Source organism: Hyperoodon ampullatus (assembly GCF_949752795.1).
Source record: "Hyperoodon ampullatus genome assembly, chromosome: 1".
Taxonomy (NCBI): Eukaryota; Metazoa; Chordata; class Mammalia; order Artiodactyla; family Ziphiidae; genus Hyperoodon; species Hyperoodon ampullatus.
Window position 1 is genome coordinate 229144762 of NC_136914.1, and position 25961 is coordinate 229170722.

The 25961-nt window shown below is 52.3% G+C and overlaps 1 protein-coding gene across 1 annotated transcript in view; it reads left to right on the forward strand.

Moving 5' to 3' along the window:
* The window catches only part of INPP5A (inositol polyphosphate-5-phosphatase A), a 179572-nt gene that overhangs the window by 38929 nt on the left and 114682 nt on the right, over positions 1-25961 (forward strand). Inside the window, exon 2 of the mRNA XM_079713026.1 lies at positions 22995-23036. Coding sequence (XP_079569152.1) covers positions 22995-23036 — 42 coding nt within the window. The remainder of the gene's footprint in view (positions 1-22994; positions 23037-25961) is intronic.

Here is a 25961-nt window from a genome sequence, read left to right on the forward strand (position 1 = left end):
TCGAGGGCGCGTGCAGAGCCACCCTGGCAGGGGTGGCGCAGGGTGGTAGCCGGGGTTTCCCGCCAGGAATGCCGTGCAGCGCTGACAGTGGTGGTCCTGGGCCGGGGGCCGGCGGGGCACGCGGGCGAGCGCGCAGCTGGTTTATGCATTTCCCCACGTGTGTGTGTCAGAGGCCACGGGAGGACGATGCGGGGAAGAGGCAGGGCCTCCCGTGCGCTGGCGGGAGCCCCACGGGCTGGGCTGGTCAGATGGTCGTCGGACGTGGGGCGGCCCGGCCCCTGATCTCCGCCCCCCCCGCCCCGTTCCACGCCTCGGCTGCCCTCGCTGTCCCTTCTCTTGTCCCCAGCGGGCGCTCGTGTGGAGAGCGGGCCTCTCTCTTGGCAGTGGGCAGGCTCGTGTGGGTGCCGCTTCACTGAGCGCACGCGGCCCTGCGGTTTTTCAGCTGAGCGCTGATGGCAGGGCCACCGAAAACTGGGGTCGGGCGACCGGGGCTTCTTGGCTCCAGCTGTGGGGAGGTCAGAGGGACAGCGTCCAGGGAAGTACCTGGGGCGATCTGGCTCCCTCACAGGAGCGACGTGTGGGCGGGGGGTGGAGGGAGGGAGGGGGAGGGTGCCAGCCCTTGACCTCGGAGGTCGGCCGCCGTTGGGGGTCTGCCTTCCCTGAGCCCGGGGAAGGGCCTCCAGCGCACAGACCTGGCGCCCCTCTTGCCGAGTTGCGCTTAGGTGGGCCGGTGCTGGCGGTCGGCCGGGGGGACTTGAGGGGCCGTGCCCCTGGGGGCTGCCGCGCCTCCCCTTCTCATCAGCCGGGCCCTTTGGGGCCAATGTGCCCCCTCCTCTGCGGCCTGATTCCCGCCTGCTGTGCCCAGCGGGGAAAGCTGGGGCTTGGGAGGTGCTTGTGCGCGTGAACCAGCCCTGCCTGCAGCTGGGGGCTTCAGGGGACCCCCGGCACTGTAGCCCTGTCCCTCTCCAGCCTGCGGACCCCGTGGGGCTTGGGGTGGGGCTGTGACACTCAGCGCTGCTCAGGGCCTGGCGCCGTTGTGATTGCCAGTGAGAAGGAAAGGAGAAGCTGGAAACATTTTGCATGTATTTATTTTACAGCGGCCCTATTTTTAGACTTAAGTTACTTTGGACTTGAATTTAAAAATTTTCAGAACTCTCCCGAGACTCAGAATTAGCATGTCTGATAGCTGCAGGCAGGATGTCGGGCTTTGCCGCTTCGTGACCCTGACTGTCCTTCCTTCCGTGGCTCCCGACTCCTGGCCTCCTCTTCGGCCCCCAGCTGTCCTGGCTCATGGGGGCCACTCCCTCCGTCCCCCAGCATGGGCTGCAGAGGGCCCCTGCCCGGAAGACGCCCACCCCCGCTGCGCTGCTCTCCTCCTGGTGGGGACTTACGGTGGCTCTTGGGTTGGGGCTGGATCAGCTTTATCAAGTAACCTGCCCAGAGGTCCCCGGGGCTGTGTCTGCTTGGTGTGAGAGGAGGGTTCATTCAGTTTGAGAAAAAGAAAAGCAAAATCTGTTGTCCTGGAGCTGGCCATGCTCTGTGGCAAAAGTCACAGAGAGGACCTCGGAGACCATCAACTTCAGCCCTTCAGTTTTTCTTTTAAACTCTTTTCCAACATTTTATTCTACAAATTCCAAGAATGCAGTCAAGTTGAAGCTCTTATCCTTAGCACTCGTTTGTCAACCCCTTGGACTCCGTCACTAACACGTCACTGGGCTCGTTTTATCGCGTTTATTACACGCCTGTTCACCCGTCAACCATTCTTGTCCTTTACGCATTTCAAAGCCAGTTGCAGACATCAGTATCCTTCCCTCTAAATACCTCAGTAGGAATATCATTTGCTCTAATTCAATATTGCTTTAGTTCTTTCTTTGATATAAGATTTATGTACCGTGAAATGTGCACAGTTACGCGTACATTCACTGAGTTTTGACAGATGCTTATGTTTAACCCAAACCATCATCAGAATATAGAATATGACCGTCACCCCGGAAGGTCCTCCTTGCCCTCCCCCCGCCCCCCCAGGCAGGCGGGCTCCGACTGCCCCTCTGTGGCTAGCTTGGCCCATCCTAGGACGTCGTATCAGGGGTCCCACCTGTGCTCCTGCTCTGTCAGTCTCAGCCCGTCACTGTGGGAGTCCCGACGCGGGCCGGGCTCCTTCCCCTGTCTTGCCGGGCACATCCCTCTGCCGAGTTCCCCTCGTGCTGTGGTGGCTTTGGCTCTTCTCCCGGAGACACACACCTGCACTGTTTCCACGTGTGGCCATTAGGGGCAGAGACACCGTGAACGTCCTTGTACAGATCTTTTCGTGAGCATATGTTTTCACTTCTCCTCGGCAGTTCCACCTGGGAGTTGAATTGGGTTGTCATGGGGTGCGTGTGGGTTCCGTTTCGTCAGAAACTGCCGAAGCTCTTTTCCCAAGTGATCCGGCCCCCTTCCCCCCGCACCCCTGTCCCGCCGTCACTGTGGACGTTGTGTTACTCCTCACCGTCCCCCCCGCCCAGGGCTCAGGTCTTTGTAGTCTTAGCCCTTCCGGGGGGTGTGCGCTGGCACCTCGTCGGCTTTGCTTGGTGTCTCCCTGACGACTAATGACTGTAGGCGTCTTTTCAGGGGCTTGTTAGCCATTCGTGTATTTTTTTGGGGGGGTAAAGTATCTGTTGCTACCTTTTGCCCATTGTTTTTGCTGAGCTGTTTGTTTTTATTACTGAGTTGTACGAGTTCTCTATGTATCCTGGATGCCAGCCCTTTGTCAGACGCATTTTTGCAAGTTCTCCCAGGCTGTGGTTTGCCTGCTCATTTTCTTAACGGTGATTTCAACCCCCGGAAGTTCTTACCTGTGACTCTTGCATGAGCGATTCTCGCTTTCTGTGCCCTAAGAAATCTTTGCTTACCAGCAAGTCGTGAGGACGTTCTTCTTGCTTCTTTCAGGAACTCTGCATTTAGGGGTTCCATTCATCCCAGATTAACTTTGTGTGTGACGTGAGGTCTGGGTTGAGGTGCGTTGTCCCCACATGGACGTCAGCTGGTTCACTGCTACCTGTTATAAGAGTTTGTTTTCCCCCGTGCATTGATTGCTTTAGCACCTTTGTGGAAAATCACAGTATCAGTGTGTGTCTCTTTCTGGACTCTGTTCTGTCCCATTGATCTGTTCAGTGAGTTTTACTGCAGGACCACCTGTCTTGATGACAGTAGCTTGATCGTAAGTCTTAATGTCAGGGCAAGTCCTCTGTTATCCTTTGAAGATTGCTTTGGGTATCCTAGGCCTGTTGCATTTCTGTGCATGTTTTAGAGTTGGTGTGTCAGTTTCTACAGAAAACCTGCTGAGGTCATGGCTGTGGGGTTGCACTGAATCCTTGGGCCAATGCGGGGAGAATTGCCATCTTAGCTATTCTGTGTCCTCTGCTCGTGGACCAGGCGTCACTTCCTTTAGGTAGGTCGTTAATTTTTCCTGCAGTATTTCGTGGTTTTCAGTGTAGAGGGCTTGCATGGCTTTTGTTAAATGTATTCGTATGTAATTTACATATTTTGGATGCTGCTGTAAATGGTATTTTTAAACACTTGATATTCCAGTTGTCTGCTGTTGTTACATAAATGCAAATGAGTTTTTGTGTATTAATCTCGTGTCCCGTGGCCTTGCTAAATTGTAGCTCTTCAGAGACGTTAGGACTCTATGTCAGCTCCACATCTGCAGACAGACGGACTGTCCATCCCTCTCTCCGCCTCCCTGCCCAGTCAGGACCTTCCACACCACGTGAATCAGGTAGTGAGTGTGGGCCTCCACATCCCTCTCTTCTTTTAGGGGAAAGTATTTAGGAGCTTATCAGTAACAATGGTGGTGGCTGGAGGATTAGTTTTTTCTTCTTTTTTTTCAGTTGTCCCATATCAAACTGAGGAAGTTTCTAATTCTTACTTTGCTGAGAGTTGTTTTTTTTAACCATGAAAGAATGTTGAATGCTGTAAAATGCTTTTTCTGCATCTATTGAAATGATCCTGTAGTTTTTCTTTTTTAGTCTGTAAATTTCATGGATTATATCAGTTTTTCAGATGTTGAACCAAACCTACTGCATTCCTGGGCTACTTTGTCATGTTATATTCTTTTTTCTTTTTCTGTTTTTTTAATGTATTTTTGCACTTGGTTTCTGTATGTATTCATAAGAGACATTGGTCTGTAATTTTCTTTCTTTGCCATGCCTTTGAAGGCCTTTGGTATTAGGGTTGTGTTGGCTTCGTAGAAGAAATTGGAGAGTATTCTCTCATCTATATTTTCAAAGAACCCTGTGAGATGGTTGGTGTTTCTTCCTTAAGTGATCAACGGAATTCACTAGTGAAATTAGTGAAATTCACTAGTGAAATTAGAAACACTGGTCTGTGTTTTGTGGGAAGGTTTTTGGTACAAATCCAATTTCTTTAACAGATGAAAGTGTTTCATTGTGTGTTGTTTCAGTTTTAAGGAATTTGTTCATTGCACCTGCATTGTCGAATTCGTTGGTGTAATGTTCATACTCCCTTGTTAGTACTTTAATGTCTGTATTGATAGCTCCTTTTTGATTCCTGACACTGATCACTTGTGTCCTTTTCTTCTTGCTCATTCTACTCAGGGCTTATCAATCTTACTAGTCTGTCCTCTTGCTGCTATCTTGGCTGAGGGTGGTGATGGCAGCTTCTTTCTGCTCAGGACTCCCTGGCCCGGCTGGGGCTGCTTTGTTTTTGTAGGTTGAAGTGGAGGGTCCGGGCCCCACTTAAATGTTTCCGGTGTAAAATGCGGCTTGTTTACAAACCAAAGTAAATCGAGTGTTGGCCCTGCGTCCTCACCATCCCTCCTGGGCCTGCCTGAAGCTGCCTCTGGGAGAGACTGTCCTGCTGCCTGAATTTCTGCCGGTGAACGAGCCATCCGTGTGGCAGGGTGGGCGCTTGCTGGGGCTCTGGCTCTGGCTGGACCAGGGCGAGTTCGCTCCTCGCACTTTTCCGTGGACCTGCGATCGTGTTCTTCAGACACCCACGCTGCCTTTTCCCCTGAACTCTGCGCATTTTGTAATTTTCCCCGGGAATGCACTCCTCCTGACATGGACGATCTGCAGTCCAGCCCGGCGGGAGTCTCGCCCTTGCTCCGCGATCGCTTCTCCTGGCCCTGAGCCAGGCCACATGCTGTGGCGGGAGGTCACACGGGACGGCTGGCCTCCCCAGGGTCGCCGCGACAGCATCAGTCCACCGTGATCAGAGCCGGGAACTGGCCACGCGTCCCCAGACCCCAGCGTCCGTGTTTGTGTGCAGACGAGGGATGGTGTTGTGTTGCAGGTGGGAAAGCCTGTCGCTGAGCGTGGCGTGTGTCCTGCGGGAGAGCCGGGTCGGGGCTGCCTGGCCAGGCCGGGCTGGGCCTGTTCTCCCCTCGGGGTCTTCAGAGAGGCATAGGGAGCTCCGTCGGAGGTCACGGCATCTCCCGTCCTCCCAGGACCGTCTCTGGCTCTCGTGCTGCACCTGGGTCCACCTGGCAGGGGTGAGGGGCCCTCAAGCCCACCGAGAGGGCCGCTGTGGAGTCCTGTCCTCGCGACAGTCACCTGGACAGTCCCCTCCCGGAGAGGGATGTGTGAGCCTGTCCCCGGAATCCTGCGGGGACTCCTCCCCCCGCACTCAGTGGGGTGCCCGCTGTCACTTGTCACATGGGGTTGGGAGGCCCCCTGACTGAGCAGCCGCGCTGGACAGCCAGCTGGAAGGGTGGGGGGCAGGGGACCGGGGACTGTACCGCCACCGATGGTGTGGTGATGGGTCTGAGGTCCCCAGGGGGACAGCAGCTTAATTGTATTTCTGGGCTCCCCTCTTGCTGAATTTCCCAAAATTTCTGAAAAGACTGTGATTCTCTTTTGAAAAGAAACCTCCTTATAAATCAGACAGAAGGGCATCGGTGCCCCAACTCGGGAGAGGGGCAGTCGGACCCCGGCCCCATCCCCTCCCCAGGCAGCCCCCCCTCCCCTCGGGGTTTCCTCTGGTGCCCTCCCGTGTTTCTAAGTACAGGCTCATGTTTGGGGTCTGTGGCGTCTGTGGACTGAGCTGCTCTGAGCCCCGCCCTCCCGTGCAGTTCTGGGCCGGGGCTCCGTCAGGTCTGAGGTCCTTGGGACCACGCGCACGTTGTTCGTGGCTCAGCTGCGTGGCCTGCTCTCATCTTATTTCTGCTCAATCACCTTTTTGTTAAAAAGAAAACAGAAGCAGTGGGAGGAGAACAGCACATGGACCGTGTTAACGGGCTGTGGAGGATGGGAGGGAGACGGCCGGGCGGCAGCTCAGGTGTGGGCCCCTGCACCAGCTGATGCCACATGGGGGCAGCAGGATGGAGGCGGGCCTGCGGGAGGCGGGTGCGGGGCAGGACCGGCAGCGGCGGCCAGGTGCCCGAGAGGAGCCCCACCCCTCCTCTGCGTCCCCAGGCACCGCCCCCTGTGCTCCGGCAGTGCTGGCCAGGGGTCCTGGCGCGCCCCACTTGCTGTTCTAGCCAGAGCGACGTCTGGGAAGGATGTCGTGGTGCCAGAGGGAAGCCTTGGTCCTGGGGCGAGGTGCGCATGCGTGAGACTCTGTAATGCGGACGCGCTCAGATCGGAAGCTGAGGTATGTTTCCATGCTGATGTGCACACCTGCCTCAGGTGTCAGCCTTTTAGTCCGTTTCCTTCTGCATCTGCTGCTTAGACTGCAGCTGGATAGGTCTCTGTTAAACGGGCTCAGTTTGGCCTTAGCCCTAATGGCTGGCCTGAAAGGTGGATAATTTCATTTTTTATAGGCCGTTATTTCAAAGTTAAACTTGCTTTGTTTCTTAGAATTTGATCCTGTTTGATGATTCACTGTCATTTAAATATACTATGTTCCAGGGCACTCTTTAGGGGAAAATGTTTATTTTGTTCTAAAAGTCCCCACGCCCTCCTTCCCAATGACTACGGTTCTCAGAGTATCCATCTTTGTGAGAGGTTTTGGAGTGATTTATAGAGACGTACCCTGGCTTTTTGTTTCTCTTTAATTAAAGGAGGATGTTGCCGAGTTATCCTTCATGGGAAAACCTCTCTCGCGTTCTTATTCTCATTTTGTCCTGATTCTCTTACTCTGCCAGGTTTATCTAAAGGCACAACGTGTGAAGAGGAGAGACGGGTTTCAGAGCGTGGGGGCTGCAGGCCGGACCGCCCGGCCTCCCCGGCCCCGAGGCGCCGGGCGCTGCTCTCAGCCCAGCCCGATGCGGTTTGCCCTTGCCATTTGGTGGAAGGCCCATCGTTACTTCCTTCTGCAGAACTATTTTTAGCCTCAGTATTTGTGACCGCACAGACAAGATTTCCTTTCTCTTGAAAGGAAACGGTTTTCCGCAGGGATAAGCGGATGGCGTAGGGCAGGATTTCCTGAGGAATCGGGCAGCAGGGCCGCTGCACGCCTTGGGGCGCATCCCCAGAGGCCTTGCCCGCAGGGTGAGGGAGCCCAGGGCCCTCGTTTGTTTCTAAATGACTCCCGTTTGAAAGTTTTAGGAAGTGCTTGAGAAAGACGAGCTTGTGTCCTGTGTCCACGGTCCTGGGTTGTCACTGTTTCCTCGGAAGGCAGGTGCACTCAGCTCTCTCGCGAGCTGGGGCTGCTGCCGCCGGGACTCTGGGGCTTTGGCGGCCTTGAGTCCGCATCTGCCCCGAGCCCGGGCTCCAGCGCCATGCAGCTTCTTTCCTGCCGGTCACAGTTGTGCTTCCCGGCTAAAGGACAGCGCCCGCGCCAAGCAAGCGGGCAGACTTCCTCCTCTTCCCGTGGGTCCCAGAGGAGAGGGATCTCGGGAGGTGGGGGAAGGGCCAGAACTGGGGTGGGGGCCTCCTGGTTCCCGGCCCTGAGAGCCCCCAGGAGGACGTGACGCCCCAGGGGCCGGTCAGCTGCACAGGCGGCCTGCTGGCTGCTTTGCGGCGCCTTTGCGGCCGCGCGGCCCCTGCCCCTTCCCGCCGGCCGCCTGCCCTGACGGGCTCCCCTGCGTCCTCTCCTCGAGGGCCTCCCTCTGCCAGCTCTGCCCCTGCTCCCCGCGTCCATCCTCAGGCCTCCCGGGTGGAGGGGGTGCTTCCTTCTGCGCAGCCGCTGCCGCTCCCAGCACTGTCCTCCCCGGAGCCAGCGGGCTCTTGCGGCCCCGGGCTGTTGGCCTCCTTCGGGGACCCTCCTTCCGGATGCGTCTGCAGGTTTCACGACACTACAGTCAGTCGGTCGATGTCTGAGCACCTGCTGTGTTCCCTGCCTGCGAGGCCCGGGCAGTAACAGAGGGACAGAGGGGGCGGGGCCCATCCTGTCCTCTCCCGGCCCTGAAGGGACCAAGCCGAGGTGCTCGTGTGTCTGGGGGCTCTCTGGCCCGCCCCTCGCACCTGGCGCGTGTGCGTGGTGTCTAGGGTGGAGGGTGGCTCCCCGTCGCCCGTCTGGCGCCCTGCAGCCTCCTCCGGGATGGCACCAGCGAAGAAGGAGTCGGGGTGGCCGTGTGATGGGTGGACGCCCGGGCACGTGTGCTGCCAGCACAGCTCCCTCAGAATCCTGAAGCCACGTTTCATGGATTCTCAGAGTACGTTTTCCACATTTTCCGTCTGTCTGAATTGAGACTAGTCTTCAAAGTTCAAAACCTCATGGGGTGGCTGACGTAGGGGCGTGTTGGATGCGTGAAAGTGACCGTCATCACTGATGGAGGCGTGCCGTGGCTGAGGGACCATCCCAGAGCTGGCGGCCTTCTCGTGCGGCCTGAGTCTATCCTGCGGGAAGAGGGGGCCCTCAGCTCTGTTCCCGGTGGGGGCCCTGGGCTGGCGGGGCAGTGCCTTTCTAGGGCCCTGGGGGGGAGCTGGGATCTGGCCCCTGGCTCCCTCCGTGACGCGGGGCCCTGGGCCGCGGAGAGAGCGGGGTTGGCAAAGCGGGCGGCCGCACAGGCTCAGCTGAGCCCCCGGCTGGGAGGGCAGGTGCAGAAGCTGGGGGGCCCAGGCCAGCGGGAAGCAGAGGCCCCTCTCAGGATGCTGGGCGGCGGTTGCTCAGAGAGACCACTGGCTGGTGTGGGCAGGATGAGGCGCCAGGACCAGTGCCACCCTCCAGGCCGGCCAGGCTGTCACCCCAGGTGACCACCGAGGGGTCGGGGTGGGAGAGGGAGGGGGATGGAGGGGGCGCTCGGCGAGAGCTGGGACCTCCTCTGAGGGTCACAGCGGCTGTCGGGATGCACGCGCCCTGCTCACGCTCTGTTGGCCTGGGATCACGGTGTGTCTTTCAGTCCCGTCCCCACCCTGGGCCCTTCTGCCGCTGACCGTGGAGGCTGCTTGTCCTGCAGGGGTCCGCAGTTTGGGTCCGTGGTTGTCCCTCCCTCTTGGTTCCGGGTTGGATGTTGGGGGCCAGGTGCCCTCTGCCCCATCTCGGGAGCCTGGCTCCAGGAAGAGGGCGACCCCCTTGCACACAGAAGGTCAGTCAGAGGTCTCTTTTGCGATGCTCTGTTGGGGTTTTCTCATATGTTGCCTCTTTTTTCCCTGGATGTTAAGAGTTCTTCAGATATTAGGAAGATGAACTCTTCATCTGAGATACATATGACAGATATTTTCAATCGGTTTGACAGTTTTTGATTTGGCTAATTTTTTTGCCATGCAAAAGTTTGTTTCTTTTTAATTGTAGACGAACATATCATTCTCTTTAAAAATTGTATTTGGATTTGAGTCATAGTTTGTTTCTCCGAATGAACTTTAGAATCAACTTACCTAGTCGAGCTGGGTGTGGGCGGGTCACTTATTGGCACCGTCTGGGGGAGAACTGCTGACTTTATGGTGCTGAGTCACCCTGTGAGGACCAGAGAGGGCTCTCCAGTGATTCACGTCTGTTTCCTGTCTCTGCCAGGAATGTCTTAACACTTTTCTCTTATAAAATTGTTACATTTTAAAATTTATTCCTAACTTGTACCTTTTCTTACGTTGCTGTTATAAATGGGGATTTCTTTCCCAACGCATCTTCCTACTGGCTATTGTTTGTGTTTATGATGGCTGTTGATTTTGGTATGTTAACTTTATATCCTGCTATTTTCCCTGAATTCTTCTGTTGTTTGTTTTAGTTTTACCATTGATTCCCTGGGTTTCCCAGATGCACTGTCACATCATCTGTGGATGCAGGCAGCCCCGCCTTCCGTTCAGCCGTTATACCCGTAGTTGTTTTCTCGCTTTGATCTCATTCCCTAGTATCTTCGATATAAGGTTACGTGGACGTGGGAATAATGGGCCTCTTTGCCAAGTTCTCGACCTTAGTGGGGGGGGCTAGTGTTTCCCCCACAAAGAAGGGGCTAGTTTTAGGATGAGGTGCAAAGGTGTGCGTGGTGTATAACTTTTCCAATACATATATTCTGTGATATTCAAAGTTGTTGCTATTAAATAAGAAGTCATAAAAATAAAGAAAGCTTTTCAGTCCAAAATAAAATACAGAACTATGCCATTAACTGAAGGAACATAGGAAGGATAAACACAAATCCAAATATTATTGAATAAGAAAACAGGAAAAACCCAGGAAAACAGTAAATTAAGGAAATGTTAAGAGTTGTTTACTCTTAAGAGTTGAATACGTTAAGTGAAATAAATATTTGATCAAATATTTATCAAATAAATAAATATTTGATAAGGCTGATTATTGGAGGGAGGGAGGAAGGGAGGGACAGGCAGATAGACTGACCACACAGTAGCACTTGGGGACAAGGATTACTCATACAGTTTAACCATTTGGATTACGTTGTAAATTAGATCCTTACCCTAGACGTTATACCAAAATAAAAGCTGAGTGGGGAAAAATGTTTAGAGTGACACATTTCATTTCGTTATACACACACAGACATGTTTGTAATAGCAAGGACATGTATGGGTTTTCTATGCTGTGTAACAAATCATCACAGACCTTGTGGTTAGAATAAGCACCCGTTCACTGTGTCAAGTTTCTGTGGGGCAGGAGTCAGGACAGCTGAGCTGGGTCCTCTGCACAGGGTCTCATCTGGAGACCCCAGGAGGGAAGGTCTGTGGGTCAGCTCCCTCAGGCTGTTAGCAGAAATCATTTCCTTGTGGCTGTAGAATTCATGGCATCTTGCTTCTTCGGGGCCAGCAGGAGAGAGAGAGAGAAAGAGAGAGAGAGAGAGAGCCCTTTGCTCCCAGCCTCTGACCTTTAGATCCTCTTTTAAATGGCTCACCCGATATCTGATAAGGTCGGACCTACCCAGCATAATCCCCCTTTGATTAACTTAAGATCAGCTCATTGCGGGATTTTATGACATCTGCAAAATCCCTTCACCTTTGCCATATGTTACCCAATCATGAGAGTGACATCTTACCATATTCACAGCTCCCCCCGCAACTCTTGAGGGGGAGGGGTGGTGCAGGAGTGAACACCTGGCTGGGGCACCTGCAGGCTTGTTGGGATTCTCCCTGCTCAGGGAGCACCTATCAATTCCTGGTTCATTACAGTTTTTATCATAAATGTTGCTTTTATTGAAAAACTTTTCAGTTCATTTTTTTAACCTTCATTTATTTCTTCTCCATCATTTTCCCCTTATTTAAATCCAAATATTTGACCTATATAATTTTCCTTCTCCCTAAAAAACTTTTGAAAACAGTACTTTCAGGTCATGTCTACCTACCTGTGATGAATTTCCTCAGTTTTGTTTGTCCAAGTAAGTCTATCTCCTCTTCACTTTTGAAAGATGATTTTGCTGGATACATAATTCTAGGTTGGTATTTCGGTTTTCTTCTTTCACCACTTGAAAGATTTCACTTCACTCTCTCCTTGCTCATGTGGTTTCTGTCGAGAAGTTCATGTAATTTTCATCCTTGTTCCTCTATAGATTAGGTGACTTTTTCCCCTTTCCTTCTTTCAAAGTTTCTCCTTGTCTTTGGCTTTCAGCAGTTTGTGCCTAGGTTCAGACATTTTGGTATTTATCCTACTTGGTGTTCTCTAAGGCTTTTGGATCTGTGGTTTGGTGTCTGTCATGAATTTTGCAAAGTTCTTGGCCATTGTTTCTTGAAACTTTTCTTCTGCTCTCTTCTCTCTTTCTCCTTCTGGTATTCCTGTTACATGTACGTTTTATCTTTTGAAATTGTCCTACAGTTCTTGGATGTTCTGTAATCTTTTCATTTTTTTAATCTCTGCATTTCAGTTTTGGAAGTTTCTGTTGACATATCTTCAAGCCCACTAATTGTTTCCTTGGCTGTGTCTAGTCTGTTAATGAGCCCATTGAAGGCATTCTTCATTTTGTTACTGTTTTTGACTTCTAGTATTTCCTTTTGACTCTAAGAGTTTCCATCACTCTGCTTATATTACCCATCTGTTCTTGCATCTTGTCCACTTTTTCCATCACAGTTATTTTAAACCCCCTTTCTGGTAATTCCAAAATCTGTGTCGTAATTGAGTCTGATTCTGATGCATTTTAAAAAATGTCTTTAGGGAATTCCCTGGCAGTCCAGTGATTAGGACTGTGTACTTCCACTGCCAGGGGCCTGAGTTTGATCCCTGGTTAGGGAACTAAGATCCTGCAAGCTGCAAGGTGCAGCCAAAAAAATAAATAAATAAATAAAATAAAATAAAATGTCTTCAGACTGTTTTTTTTTTTTTTTTTCTTGCCTTTTACTATGCCTTGTAATTTTTTTGTTGAAACCTGGGCATGATGTATTGGGTAATAGGGACTGAGGCCTTCAGTGTGAGGCAGGAGCTGGACTGTGTTTACTGTTTGCTGTAGCTGTGGTGTCAGAGGCTTCACATCCCCCAGTGTCCTGGTTTTGGGGCTCCCCTAAGTACTCCTCCTGCATCTTGCCCCTGTTTCGGCTGGAGTCACTGCCATTGCACTGGAGCCCTCCTGGTGTGGTGGTAAGGAGTGGGGGAAGGTGTGTTCTGCAGTCTGTGATTAAATCTCAGTCTGCTAGTGGCCCTGTGTCCCTGGGCTGTCATCCTCACACATTTCTTATTTCCTTCTCCCCATCCCTTAGATGAGGTAGGGAGGCTAGGAGGGGGAAACGTCCTTCCCACAGGTGGGCTAAGGCTCTGGCAAAGTCCTTCTCTGCTGAGTGGGCTTTTGAGAACGCATTGGGTGTATTTCACAAAGGTTACTCTTTCCCTCCCTCTGCCAGAGCCAAGAGGGGATCTTCACTGTGAGTACTCTGTGGGGTGCCTGGAAGTGAAACCTAGAAAAATGTGGAGGCCTGCTTAAAATTGTGGTCCCAAGGAGCTTCCCACGTTCATGCTGTCTGCACTCAGCCTCCAGCCTTTTTTCAAAATTACCATCTATTGTAAGTCTTCCAATGAGGTTCTGACTCAAGCAGCTTCTCTTCCAGGTCTCAGGGGGTTGGTTTCCTAGCCATTTCAGCTCTCTGATGGGTCCAAGAAAAGACGTTGTAAGGATAAGAGTGAGGAGTTGCAAGCTTTTTACATCATGGGTTGCAGCTGCAAGTTTCTAGTTAACGTTTCGGTTCATTTTAGAGATAATCATTTGATTTTCTTAGTCTTGCTAGTATGGTCGGTTGTATTAGGGACTTTCCTCATATTGAACTGTCCATGCATTCATGGTTTATTGCACTTAGTTCTGATTGTGAATTTTCAATGTGCTGCTGCATTCTTTACTGTAGGGTGTTTGCACTGATAGCCATACGTGAGACTGGCTTGACGTTCCCCCTCTTTATGTATGCTGTCTTTATCTCGTGTGTATGTCAGTATTGTATCCTTTTTTCATGATAGAGACTTTAAAGTTTTTCTTCTTTTTCTGTGACCTAGAGCTGTACTGTCTAATAATGGTTAATTATATGTGACTGTTATACTTAAATTAATCAAAATAAAATAAAAGTTAAAAAGTTCAGTTATTTAGTCCACACTAGCCACATTTCAAGTGGAAATTTAGCTGGTGCCAATAGAGAACATTTTTATCTTCACATGAAGTTCCCCTGGACAGTGCTGATCTAGAGTCAGAGAAACTTCCCATGTCTCTGAAATCTGCACTGTCCAGGCCAGTGGTCAGTAGCCACAGGTGGCTTTTGAGCAGATTTGTATGTGTGGTGTGTTTGTGCTGTGTGTACAGTGTGTGTGTGATGTATTTGTGGTGTGTGTGTGTATGGTGTGTATGTGTTTGTGGTGTGTGTTTGGTGTGTTTGTGGTGTGTGCAGTGTATGTCTGTGTGTATGGTGTGTGTGTGGTGTGTGGTGTATGTGTTTGTGGTGTGCTTGTGGTGTGTGTAGTGTATATGTGGGTGATGTGCTTGTGTGTGTGTGGTGTGTGTATGGTGTGTGTGTTTGTGGTGTGTGGTGTGTGTGGTGTGTTTGGTGTGTGTGGTATATGTCTTTGTGTATATGGTGTGTGTGTGGTGTGTTTGGTATGTGTGTTGTATGTCTGTGTGTGTATCGTGTGTGTGGTGTGTGTGGTGTGCTTGTGGTGTGTGTCTGTGGTGTGCTTGTGTGTGTGGTGTGTGTTTGGTGTGTGTGTGTGTGGTATGTGAGTTATTGGTCTTCTGACTTACAGTGACTTTTTGTGCAGTAATATGCAAATTAGCCCAATAGCTTTCATGTAAGCTGCAAATAGTTTTCCCTGTTTGTCATTTGCCTTTTTTTTTTCTGTTGTTCATAGTATTTGTTTCAAATGTTGCTAAAGTCTTCTGAGAGCTTTCGTTGTTTTTCTCTTTCTCAAGCTTTTAAAATTAACAGTTAGAAACATGAAAGTAATGCATGGTAATAATTATAAGCATATTAAAAATGGAGAAAAGGAAAGAAAAAGAAATTGCTTCAAATAGGACTACTCAAATTTTGGTGTTTCTTTTCTCAGTCTTTTTTTTCTTACCCTGATAGAGGGTTCAAAGCAGCTGCCCCACAGGGAGGGCCCACGGCTACCTTCCGCTCAGCCGTTCATTCCTCATGGACCCACGTGGGTCTGTCCGTCCTGCGTTAGCCTTGGCTCGTGGGTGAGGAAGTGGAGGGCGAGGGTGGCCCGTTCCCGCAGGGTCCTCCGCAGATGGGCGTGCTGGTCTGGTCCTTGCCGTCGGGCTTGTGCGTGGGCACGACGTACTTTGTGTTCCTTCCATCTCTGTTAAGGTATAAACTGCTTCCATGTTAATATGTGCTCATCAGATGTTGTATTTTTTGGTAAAATACACCGAGCATAGTATTTATCATTTTAATCTTTTGTAAACATACAGTTCATCGGCATTACGTCCATTTACAGTGCTGTGTGATCGTCACCACTATCTATACCCAGAACTTTATCATCTCATGGATTTCTTGCTGTTGCCTCCCTCTTTCTTTCAGCAGACATACTACATGACTTTCTTTATCAGTGAGCCATCTGCAGTGCTATTCTGGAGTATTCTTAATTGTAATTCTCTTATAAATGATGTTATCGTGAACTTCTTTGTGTGCAGAGCGTTTTTGTTGTTTAGAATTACATTTTTTAGGATCGACGTCCAGAAATGGAATTTCACATTTGGAAGGAATGAGCATTTTTAACATTTTCCCAGCCACATTTTGATAGTTTTTGTATTATTCTGCAAGGTCATGAGAGCAAATTGAGGGTGTTTAAGAGGTAAGTAAGGTGTCTGCTTTCTTCGAATACACACAGAGCCCTGCCTGGCTCACGCTTTGGGCTGAAATGAGAGTATTTCTTTAAGAGCTAGTACGTGTGTTTATCTTTTATCCTTACTTTAGTGGCTTTAAAAATCACTCTGCACTAGCCAAATATGGGCTGCAGCTCCGAGGAGGCCTCCAGGCCTTGCCGAGAGCCGCGCAGAGTCACCAGTTTGTTAATTTAGCTGCTGGGACATCAGTGGCCCCGTGATTGCAGTCCAGCAAGACCTGTTTGGGTGGGGCTCTCCGTTAAAGGGTGCCGTGCTAAGGTAGGTCTAATTTTATAGAAAATTCTGGGATACGTACATTTGAAAAAATCGTTTTTGTGTTTGGCTTGGCAGAAAAGCAGGCCTGTGTGTGTGTGTGTGTCCATGCACACGCACTCACGTTTTAATGTGTGAGCATCTATTTTCTAGATACTTGGAACCACGGTGCCAAAGCTTTTCCGGTGTTTCTGCTGTACCTTCCCCCTTCCCACGGCCTCGTGGCAGGTGTGTCAGGCGTGTGCGTGTGTGGCTGTGCTGCTGTGCGCTCACCCCGGACGGGCCCTGGGCGGCACCCACTCTGCTCCTGCAGTAGCAGGAGCTTTCGGTTGCCCTGATTTACCTCCTTGAGGACATCGGGGTCTGTTGTGAAACTCCTTACATTCTGTGAGATAAGATTTGAGGCAGATATTAGGATTTCAGGCTATAATTCCAGTTGTAACTTTCAAGAAATTAGTGTTTTTCCACACATCTTCAGGAATGCATTAAGAAAGGGAAACAATAGGGCTATATGCTGGGTGGGGACATTCTTATCTGTAGAGTTTAAAAATTATGTATTCTGTTGGCATTGCAGACCGCCTTCTCATTCTTATTTTTGTTTCCAGTGTTTGTCCTTTTTTTTTTTTTTTGCGGCACGCAGGCCTCTCACTGTTGTGGCCTCTCCCGTTGCGAAGCACAGGCTCCGGACGCGCAGGATCAGCGGCCATGGCTCACGGGCCCAGCCGCTCTGCGGCATGTGGGATCTTCCCGGACCGGGGCACGAACCCGTGTCCCCTGCATCGGCAGGCGGACTCTCAACCACTGCGCCGCCAGGAAAGCCCCCAGTGTTTGTCCTTTTGATGTGTGTTGTGTGGTCACGGTACATGGTGACATTGTGCTGTGTTCGGCAGCCCCAGAGTTTTCTGTGTGTCTCCATCGGGTGGACCTATGGGACTTCCCCTTCTTATCACTGGGCTTGAAACTTTCTTTCTTTTTTTTTTTTTTTTAAATAAGAGTAAAATGCAATAACATACATAGAACAGCTCCAGAGACTGCCGAGCCACAGCCTTGGGGGCCTTGCTCCAGTGGAGCTGCAGCTACTTCAGACTTGTTTCTCTTTAGTTTTGTCGTGGTCAGATACACATAGCATACGACTTACCATGTGACCCAAGTGCCAGGCTCAGTGGCATCAGGTACATTCACATCATTATGCAGGCGTCGCCACCATCAGCTCCAGGACTTTTTCGTCTTCCCAAACTGAAACTCTGCCCCCATTAAACACTCTGCATCCCCTCCCCACCACCTCTGGCCCCCACCATCTGCTTTCTGTCCCTAGGGACTTGACTGCTGTAGGGACCCAGCATGAATAGAGTTATGCAGTATGTGCCCTTTTGTGACTGGCTTCTTTTACATAGCCTAATGTCTTTAAGAGTCATCCATGGTGGAGCATGTCAGAATTTCCTTCTTTTTTGAGGTGGAATAATAGTGCAGTGTGTGGATAATACCACATTATGCTTGTCCATTCATCCACCAGCGGACACTTGCGCTACTTCCACCTTTTGGCTGATTGTGAATAACAAATGCTGCTGTGAATGTGGGTGTGTAAATGGCTGCTTGAGTTTCTGCTTTCGAAGCCTTTGGATAAATACCCAACGTGGAATTGAAGAATCATATGGTGAATTCTATTTTTAATATTTTGAGGGACCACCATACTATTTTCCAAAGTGGCTGCACCATTTTACATTCCCACCAACAGTGCACAAGTGTTCTGATTTCTCCACGTTCTCACCAACACTTGTTATTTTATTTATCTATTTTATTTTTATTTGATTTGATTTTATTTTTTTGCGGTACGCGGGCCTCTCACTGTTGTGGCCTCTCCCGTTGCGGAGCACAGGCTCCGGACGCGCAGGCCCAGCGGCCATGGCTCACGGGCCCAGCCGCTCCGCGGCATGTGGGATCCTCCCGGACTGGGGCACGAACCCGTGTCCCCTGCATCGGCAGGCGGACTCTCAACCCCTGCGCCACCAGGGAAGCCCGATTTATCTATTTTAAAATAATGGGTATGAAGTGATACATCACTGTGGTTTCGATTTGCATTTCCTTGATGACTAGTGACGTTGAGCATCTTTTCATGTGCTTATTGACCCTTTTTGCACCTTCCTTGGAGAAATGTCTCTTCCAGTCCTGTGCCTGTTTTGAATAGTCTTATTTGTCTTTTTGTTGTTGAGTTGTAAGAGTTTTAAAAAATATATTCTGGATGTTAACCCACTATCAGATATATGATTTGCCAATATTTTCTTACATTCTGTGGGTTGCCTCTTCACTCTATTGATAGCGTCTTTTGATGCACAAAAGTTTTAAATTTTGGTGTAGGCCAGTTTATTTTTTCTTTGGTTGCCCGTGCTTTTGGTGTCATGATCCAAGGAATCATTGCCAAATCCAGTGTCACGAAGCTTTTCCCCAATGTTTTCTTCTAAAAATTTTATAGATTTAGGTCTTTGATCCATTTTGAGTTAATTTTTATATGTGGTGCTAAGTAATAGTCCAACTTTATTCTTTTGTATGCAGATACCCGGTTTTCCCAAAATTATGTGTTGAAATTACTGTCTTTTCCTTATTTCATGGTCTTGGCACCTTTGTGAAAAACCATTCGACACACATGTGATGGTTTATTTTTGGGCTGTCTTCTCTGTCCCACTGGTCTATATGTCTGTCTTGGTGCCCGTCCCATGCTGTTTTGATGACTGTGGCTGTGAAATCAGGAAGTGTAAGACCTCTAATTTGTTCTTCTTCTTCAAGACTGTTTTGACTATTTATGGTCTCTTGAGATTTCATATGAATTTTAGGATGGGTTTTTCTATTTCTGTAAAAAAAGTAGTTGGAATTTCAGTAGCGAGGGCATTGAATCTGCAGATTGCTTGGGGTGGTATCAACATCTTAACAATACTGTCTTCCAATCCATGAGCTCGGGATGTGTTTCCATTTACTGATATCTAATTTCCTGCAGAAATGTTTTGTAGTTCTCAGTGTACAAGTCTTGCCTTGGTTATCTTATTCTTTTTGATGGTATGGTAGATGGAATTTTGTTTATCTCCTTTTTGGATTGTTCATTGTTAGTCTGTAGAAACACCACTGATTTTTGTGTGTTGATTTTGTGCCCTACTACTTTGCTATAATTCATTTATTATTTCTAACAGTTATTTTTTTTTTTTTGGTGGAATCTTTAGGGCTCGCTATATATAAGATCATGTCATCTGTGGACAAAGATAATTTTATTTCTTCCTTTCCAATTTGGATGCCTTTTGTTTCTTTTCCTTGCCTAATGCCGTGGCTAGGACTTCCAGAACTGTGTTGAATACAAGTGGTGAGAGTGGGCATCCTTGTCTTATTCCTGATCTTAGGGGAGAAGCTTTCCATTTTTCACCATTGAGAATAATGTTGGCTGTGGGTTACTTCAGTTTTGAGTGTTAGAATCTATAGGCATTTCCCCCCTTAGGTTCCTTTCTGTGCTTTTATGTCTAGGAAGGCTATCTTTCTACCGTAAGGACAGCTATTTGCTTATGTCTTCTTCTGATAGTTTTTCCTTTTTTCAAATTTTGTGTTTATCTCCTGAAGTCATGTAGAGCTTATTTTGTTTGCAAAGTAAAGAAAGGATCTAATACAGCAGTTTATTTTTTTATTTTTTTTTTATTTTTTTTTTTTTTGCAGTACGCGGGCCTCTCACTGTTGTGGCCTCTCCCGTTGCGGAGCACAGGCTCCGGACGCGCAGGCTCAGCGGCCATGGCTCACGGGCCCAGCCGCTCCGCGGCATGTGGGATCTTCCCGGACCGGGGCACGAACCCGTGTCCCCTGCATCGGCAGGCGGACTCTCAACCACTGCGCCACCAGGGAAGCCCTAATACAGCAGTTTAGAAGTAAGCATTGAACTAGTTGACTACTGCCTTGGCCCTCACCAGTGTGACATGCCCCATTACTGCCTGCAGCTGCCTCAGTTCTGTAGTTGGGAAGGAAGATGCTGTGTCTTCGAGAGTCTGGGTGCTTTTCTCTGTCAGGGGGTGTGAGACAAGCATGCTAAAACGATTCTCAATTCCTTCATGCTTCCCGCCGAAATAGAATTCTTTTATAAGGTCCTTTTTTGTTTTCCTTAAAGTCTAAGCATTATCGAAAAGTACAAATCATCCCACAACCCAGAAGGAGCCGTTGTACACGTGTCCCCAGCTCTCTGTGTGCAGGGAGATGCAGTGAGCAGGGTGGGCTGAGTGACCAGGGGCCACACAGCACTGCTGTTTTCGGTCCAATGTCAAATTGAATTCTACTGGAATTTTCGGGAGAAAAAAGTACTGGCTTGAAACTGAAGGAACTTCTCAACTTGAGAAAAATGCAAACTGTATATCTCTCTAAAATTCTCCCAAGTATATGAAAACTTAAAAACAAACTTTAGGGATTTGTAGTTTGAAAATACATGTTAACTTTAGACCGTGTTCGTGAACTGCCTGCTGTAAAGAAGTCACTCTTCTTCTGCAGTGGTTCTTTGCTTGCCCCGCCCGCCCTGCCCCCGGTATAGATTCAGTATCTGCATTTTGTCAGGTTTCTGACATCACATCCCTCCACGTCTAGCCCTTAGTCCTGTGCGTAGGTGGACGCCGGGCTCGTCCCCGTGGTCTTCCGGTTTCTGTTTCTGTTCCTGAGTTCTGGGCCTACGGGTTCCGCACCCGTCTGTCCGTCAGTGACCGGGTTGGTCTTGCTGTCCATCTTTCCGAATCCCCTTTTCTCAGAATACTGTTCCCTTTCAAGCTTGGTCAGTTTTCCTTCCCTTTTAGGGAAGCATTTGCTCTACATTTGCTTCTGGATCTTTTTTGTCCCGTTTTCCAGCTCCCTCCTCGGGGATGCCCATTCCTGCTGCTCCCCACCCTCAGGCTCCCGCGCTTGTGGACTCTGGACTTGAAGCTGAATCTCTTTGCCCTCTGTCTCCAGGCCGAGCCCATGAGCTGAAATGCTGGTGGGCCCTCTGTGCCCCCAAACCAGCACCCTTGCCCTCAGCCCAGGACAGGGATGGGGGGCTGCCCTCCCCATTCACTCGCTCCTGGTCAGGGCATCTGGGACCTTGCACTCGAAGTCCTCTTTCTTTGATCACCCCGGGCCCCAAGGCCGACTGACTGGCCGTCCCTGCTCGCGTCCTGGCCATGGCGCGGGTCGCCCCGCATCCCTGGTTTAGGTGGGGGATCATTTGGGTTGGTGGGAGAGGGGTGCGCGGTGCTCTCCGTGCTGTCAGAGCTGTGCCGCCGTCCCCACCGTCAGCTCGGACCACCTCCACCCCTCAGCCACACCCGGGGCCCGGCAACAGTCTGCTGCCTGTCTCTGCGGACCTGCCTGTTCTGGAGTTCCGTAAACCGGGATCGGACGTCGTCTGTCCTTTGGTGACGGGCTTCTTTCACAGAGCACAGTGTTCTCGAGGCTCGTCCACGCTGTGGCCCATGTCAGTGGCCGTCGTGTTCTCTTGGACCACGTTTTGTCTCTCCGTCCATGCTGGGCTGGCCTTTGGGCAGTTCCTGCCTTTCGCCTGCCGGGATTCCGCAGCTACAAGTGCTCGTGGCCGAGCCTCTGTGCGGACAAGCGTTTCCACGTCTCTTGGGCGCATCGCTGGGCCACGGCCAGCGTTTTGAGGAAGAGCCAGACTGTTTCCCACAGCGGCTGCACCGCCCGCACCCTCCTCCCCCGCCCCCAGCTGTGTCTGAGGGTCCGTTTCTGCCCAGTGTCCCCAGACTTGCAGGCTTCTCGCTGTGTCAGCGTCCCGGGGGTGTGGCGCGGAATCTCGCCGTGGTTCGGGTTTGCGTTTCCCTGGCGCCTAGTGCTGTTTGGCGTCTTCCATGGGCTGTTGGCTGTCAGTCTGTTCAGACCCTCTGCCCGGTCTTCCCGTGGGCGGCCTGCCTGCTTGTGCTTTACTTTGCTCACCTGGGAGGGTGACAGACAGAGGCACGGCGTGCCCTCCTCCCCGTGCAGGAAGTGGGGGCTGGAGGCTGGGCCCCGGCCCCGAACTTGGCCTTGGAGACTGGAAGGCCCCACACCCGGCTGGACTCCGGCCACCGTCTCTGTTGGGCGGATGCGCGGAGCCTCCTCCACACCCTCCTGTGTGGTCTGCGAGGCTCTGGTTTCCCAGCCGTTTTTCCCTTCGTTCGTTGCTCTGCCTGCAGTTCAGTCTTCCTGCCCTCGGGACACACAGAAACATCAGCGGGCGACAGCACCTCCCTGTGTGGCAGCCGTGCACGCTGGTGTCTTGGGCCGTGGGTGACGCGTTTGGGCCCAGCTGTGGTCAGCCTGGACCCTGGCTCCGGGCCCACAGCCTCGGCGTCCAGAGCTCTGCTTGGATCAGGGGTCTGAGTCCTGAGGCATGGTGGGTGGGGTTTTGTTTTTTTTGTTTTGAATTGTGGTAGAAAACACATAACATTAGATTTATCGTCTTCGCCGTTCTTAAACATGGTCCAGCAGTGTCAGGGACATTCACACTGATGTCACCAGATCTCAGGAACTTTTCATCTCCTGTGTGTGAAACTCTGCACCCACTGGACGTACGTCCCTGCCATGTCTCCCGTCCCTGTCCAGGCCTTCCGTGACCTCTCAGCACCTTGGCCACGTTGGGTTGGGTTGGACCATGCCCCTCACTTGGCTGGCTGGCCTGGTGGTCCAGGACCCCAGCAGGCCGTGTGGGAAAAGGCGGCGTCCTGTTTTCTCAGGCACCGGGCACCCTGTGTTGGCTGTGTCCTGGGGTGTCCGCAAGCCCGAAACCAGCACTTGGTGCCACGTGGCTCTTTACACGTTCTCAGAGCCTGTCCCGGGCCCCCTGCCGCTAGGTCCTGCCGACACCCCCGCCTGGCTGCGGGCAGCCCCTCCAAGCCCCCCGCCGCCGCCCCGGGGCCAGAGCAGGGCTGGAGGTCAGCTCTGGATCCAGGGCTGTGGTGCCTGCCCATCACCAGGCGAGGCTTGTCCTTGCTTGTCCTTTTCCCTGGACGAGCTGTGGACCAGCTCCCCATGCAGAGTGGGGTCTCCTGAGTGGAGCAGGGTGTCCTCCGCCCCGTGTCACTCCCTAGCCCCCATGGTGAGGACAGCAGATAGGCCAGCACATTGGCATCTGCTCGTGGACGTCAGGGCTGTGCCACTGGCCTGACTGTCTTTTCTTCTTAATTTACAGCCAGAAAACCTCCAGAAGAACTGGCTGCGGGAATTCTATCAGGTAAGAGCCCCGTGGCGGCCGGGCCCACGGGAGGGGAGCGGCTCACACTGCGAGAGATCACGATTCGTCCTGTGGCCTCGCGCGGGCACCTGGGGGGCCCCATCCACTTCCCGGTTCCTCCTCGGAGGCCCCTCCCTTCTCAGATGCCCCCACCCCGGCCGGGGTCTCTGGTTGTTGGAGGGGAGGCTGTCGAAAGCTGGTGGGGACATTTGGGTGCCTTTCGGGGCACCCTGGGTTCTGGGCAGAAAGCACGGTGACTGGCTGGCGGGTGGACACTGGCCGGAGGCTCTGGGGGAAGCCTGTCGGGACGAGCTGCTAGTGCCCGGCACCTTCCGTGGAGCAGCTGTTCGTTGGGCCCCTCACCTGTGGTCAGTTCTGTCCTGGATGCCGGGGGGCTGCTCTGGAGGGACGACAGAGGACTCTGCTTCTGGAGCCTGTGCTCCACGGGGACAGGCAAGGAGCACAGCCAGGACCAGCTCAGACGTCCCCCCACGAGGACCAGCCTCGCAGTATCGGCGTCCTTGGTGGAGCGCGTGGGACCCTGACGGGGCATTGAGAGGCCACTCTGGGAACTGGTGGGCAAGTAGGGCATCCCGCTCAGCGGGGCTGCAGGCTGACTGTGGGCCGCCAGGAGGCCAGTGTGGCCGCAGCCCGCAGAGCCAGGGGTAGGGACAGTGTGTGACGAGCCCAGCATGTGTATTCTGTGAACAGGAGGAAGTGCGGGTATTGGGGGCCGGCCTCAGGGCTGCTGAGACCCCAGGGGCTGAGGGGTGGCACCTGGTGGGGGCGCTCGGTGTCCTGACCATCCCACGCGGGACACATGGGCCACTGGGCAGCCCTGGGCTCCTGCCGTCCCTGCGGGCACTTGGGGGTGGCCACCTGTCAAGTCTGTTGGTCTGAGCTGCCCACGCCTGACCCCACCAGATGCTCAGGCCACTGGTGGGGATGGGGGTGGGGATGGGGGTGGGGTGCGGGTCCTGCTCCCGCTCTGGAGATGCAGCCGGATCCAGAGGGAAGAGTCCAGTGAGGTGTGTCTGCCTGGGCTATTTGGAGGCAGGCGGTGGTCTCGGCTGGGAGGGCAGGTGGGTCCCTGGGGAGCATCTGAGGCCCCGGAGGGTGGGGTTGGCAGGAGGCCGTGGTGGTGGGGGGCTGTGGTAGTGAGTGGGGCTCGTTTCCCCATCACCTCCTGGGGGTTCTGAGCTCTTCCTTCCCCACATTCTGCCCTGCCCAGGTGGAGAGTTGACCTCAGGGCCCCGGCCGAAGCCTGGCCTGGCAGAGCCGTTACGTCAGCTCCAAGCAGGCAGCTGTCCGAGGGGGCAGGGCGAGACCACCTTCCTGGTTGAGGGCTCACCTCGGGGGCGCGGTCTGGCTCCAGCGGCTCCCTCTGCCTGTGGCCGTGGAGTGAGAGGCCCTGGTGTGTGGCCGGAGCCATCCGTCCAGCTCTGTCTGTTCCCTGGTCTGTGTTAGTTTCGGCCAGAACAGCTGTCATGTTTGTTCGTTTGTTTTTCATTTTTATTTATTTATTTATTATTTATTTATTTATTTATTTATTTATGTATTGCTGTGTTGGGTCTTCGTTGCTGCAGTGCCCGAAGAGCACAGGGTGTGAGATGTGGTGGGTAGCGGGCCTGGCTCTGGGCTGGGAGGGGTCTTGGCAGTGACGGCCTCAGGGATGCAGGTGGGAGGCCTGTTTGGGCGCCGGGCTGCCCTCGGTGAGAGGCCCCTGGGAGTGGTCACGGGGAGCCGGCGTGAGACGCCGACTTGACAGGCCCCAGACTGAAGGCGCGGGGCTCACGTCCAGCCTTCCTTTTCCCTCCTGTTTTACTGATGACCTGGAGCCTCGGTGCAGTTAGGACAGTAAGTAGCCGGTGGTCTGGGGGTGAGTTCAGAGGGCGGCGGCTCCAATTTTTGTGAACTCTGACCCCCAGGAAACACAGACCTCCTCCTTTCTGAGCCTCCTGGCTGCACACTCAGCCGTGTCGGGCTGTTTCCGGAACCAGAGCCCGACCGGCGGGCAGGCAGCTTGGTGCTTCTCTTGAGGTCGGTGTGCAGGGCGCCTGCGTCCTTTCTGGAACACTCCGCCTTGGCAAAGGGAATAGAACGGAGGAGTGATGAGAGCTGCGGGACGTTCTTCCCGGTTTGCGAGCAGAAGCCTGCCTCTTCAGGGGAAGAACTTTCAGTGGCAATTCTTTTTTGTGGTACGCGGGCTTCTCACTGCTGTGGCCTCTCCCGTTGCGGAGCACAGGCTCCGGATGCGCAGGCTCAGCGGCCATGGCGCACGGACCCAGCCGCTCCGCGGCATGTGGGATCCTCCCAAACCGGGGCACGAACCCGTGTCCCCTGCATCGGCAGGCGGACTCTCAACCACTGCGCCACCAGGGAAGCCCCAGTGGCAATTCTTAAAAGTAAGGTTTTAACACAAGCCCCCCCTGCCTTTCTTGGGCCGACTTGGTCAGTGGGGTGCTCAGCCCCCTGCCCGCAGCCCAGCAGCTGTGGGTCGAGAAGCTGAGCAGCCCCACCCAGAGCAAGGCCGGCGCTGGCCCAGGGCCCAGGGGGCAGGGCCTTGAGACATGGGGTGCTGCGTGGCTGTACTTTTAAAAAAAAATCCTAGAGTTTCTATTATGCAGTTATGATATTTTTCAAAGTAGCTTTTTAATGACCTGCTTTTATAAACAGGAGAACTGAATACAACCTTCATGTTTTCTAGAGCCCTTGGAATAATTTTTGCTTTTTTGTCAAACTTGATCACCGTAGAAATGCAGGAGGCAGGAGGAAATACCGTTTGTGTTCCCGTCCTTAGTCCTGATCTAAGATTTTCGTGTGCTCTGTCCCGAACGTGGCCACGGCACCAGAGAGGGTGGTCAGCCTTCCAGAAGACGCAGAGCCTGGCCTCACCCCTGCTGGCCTCCCCATGCTTCCCTGCCC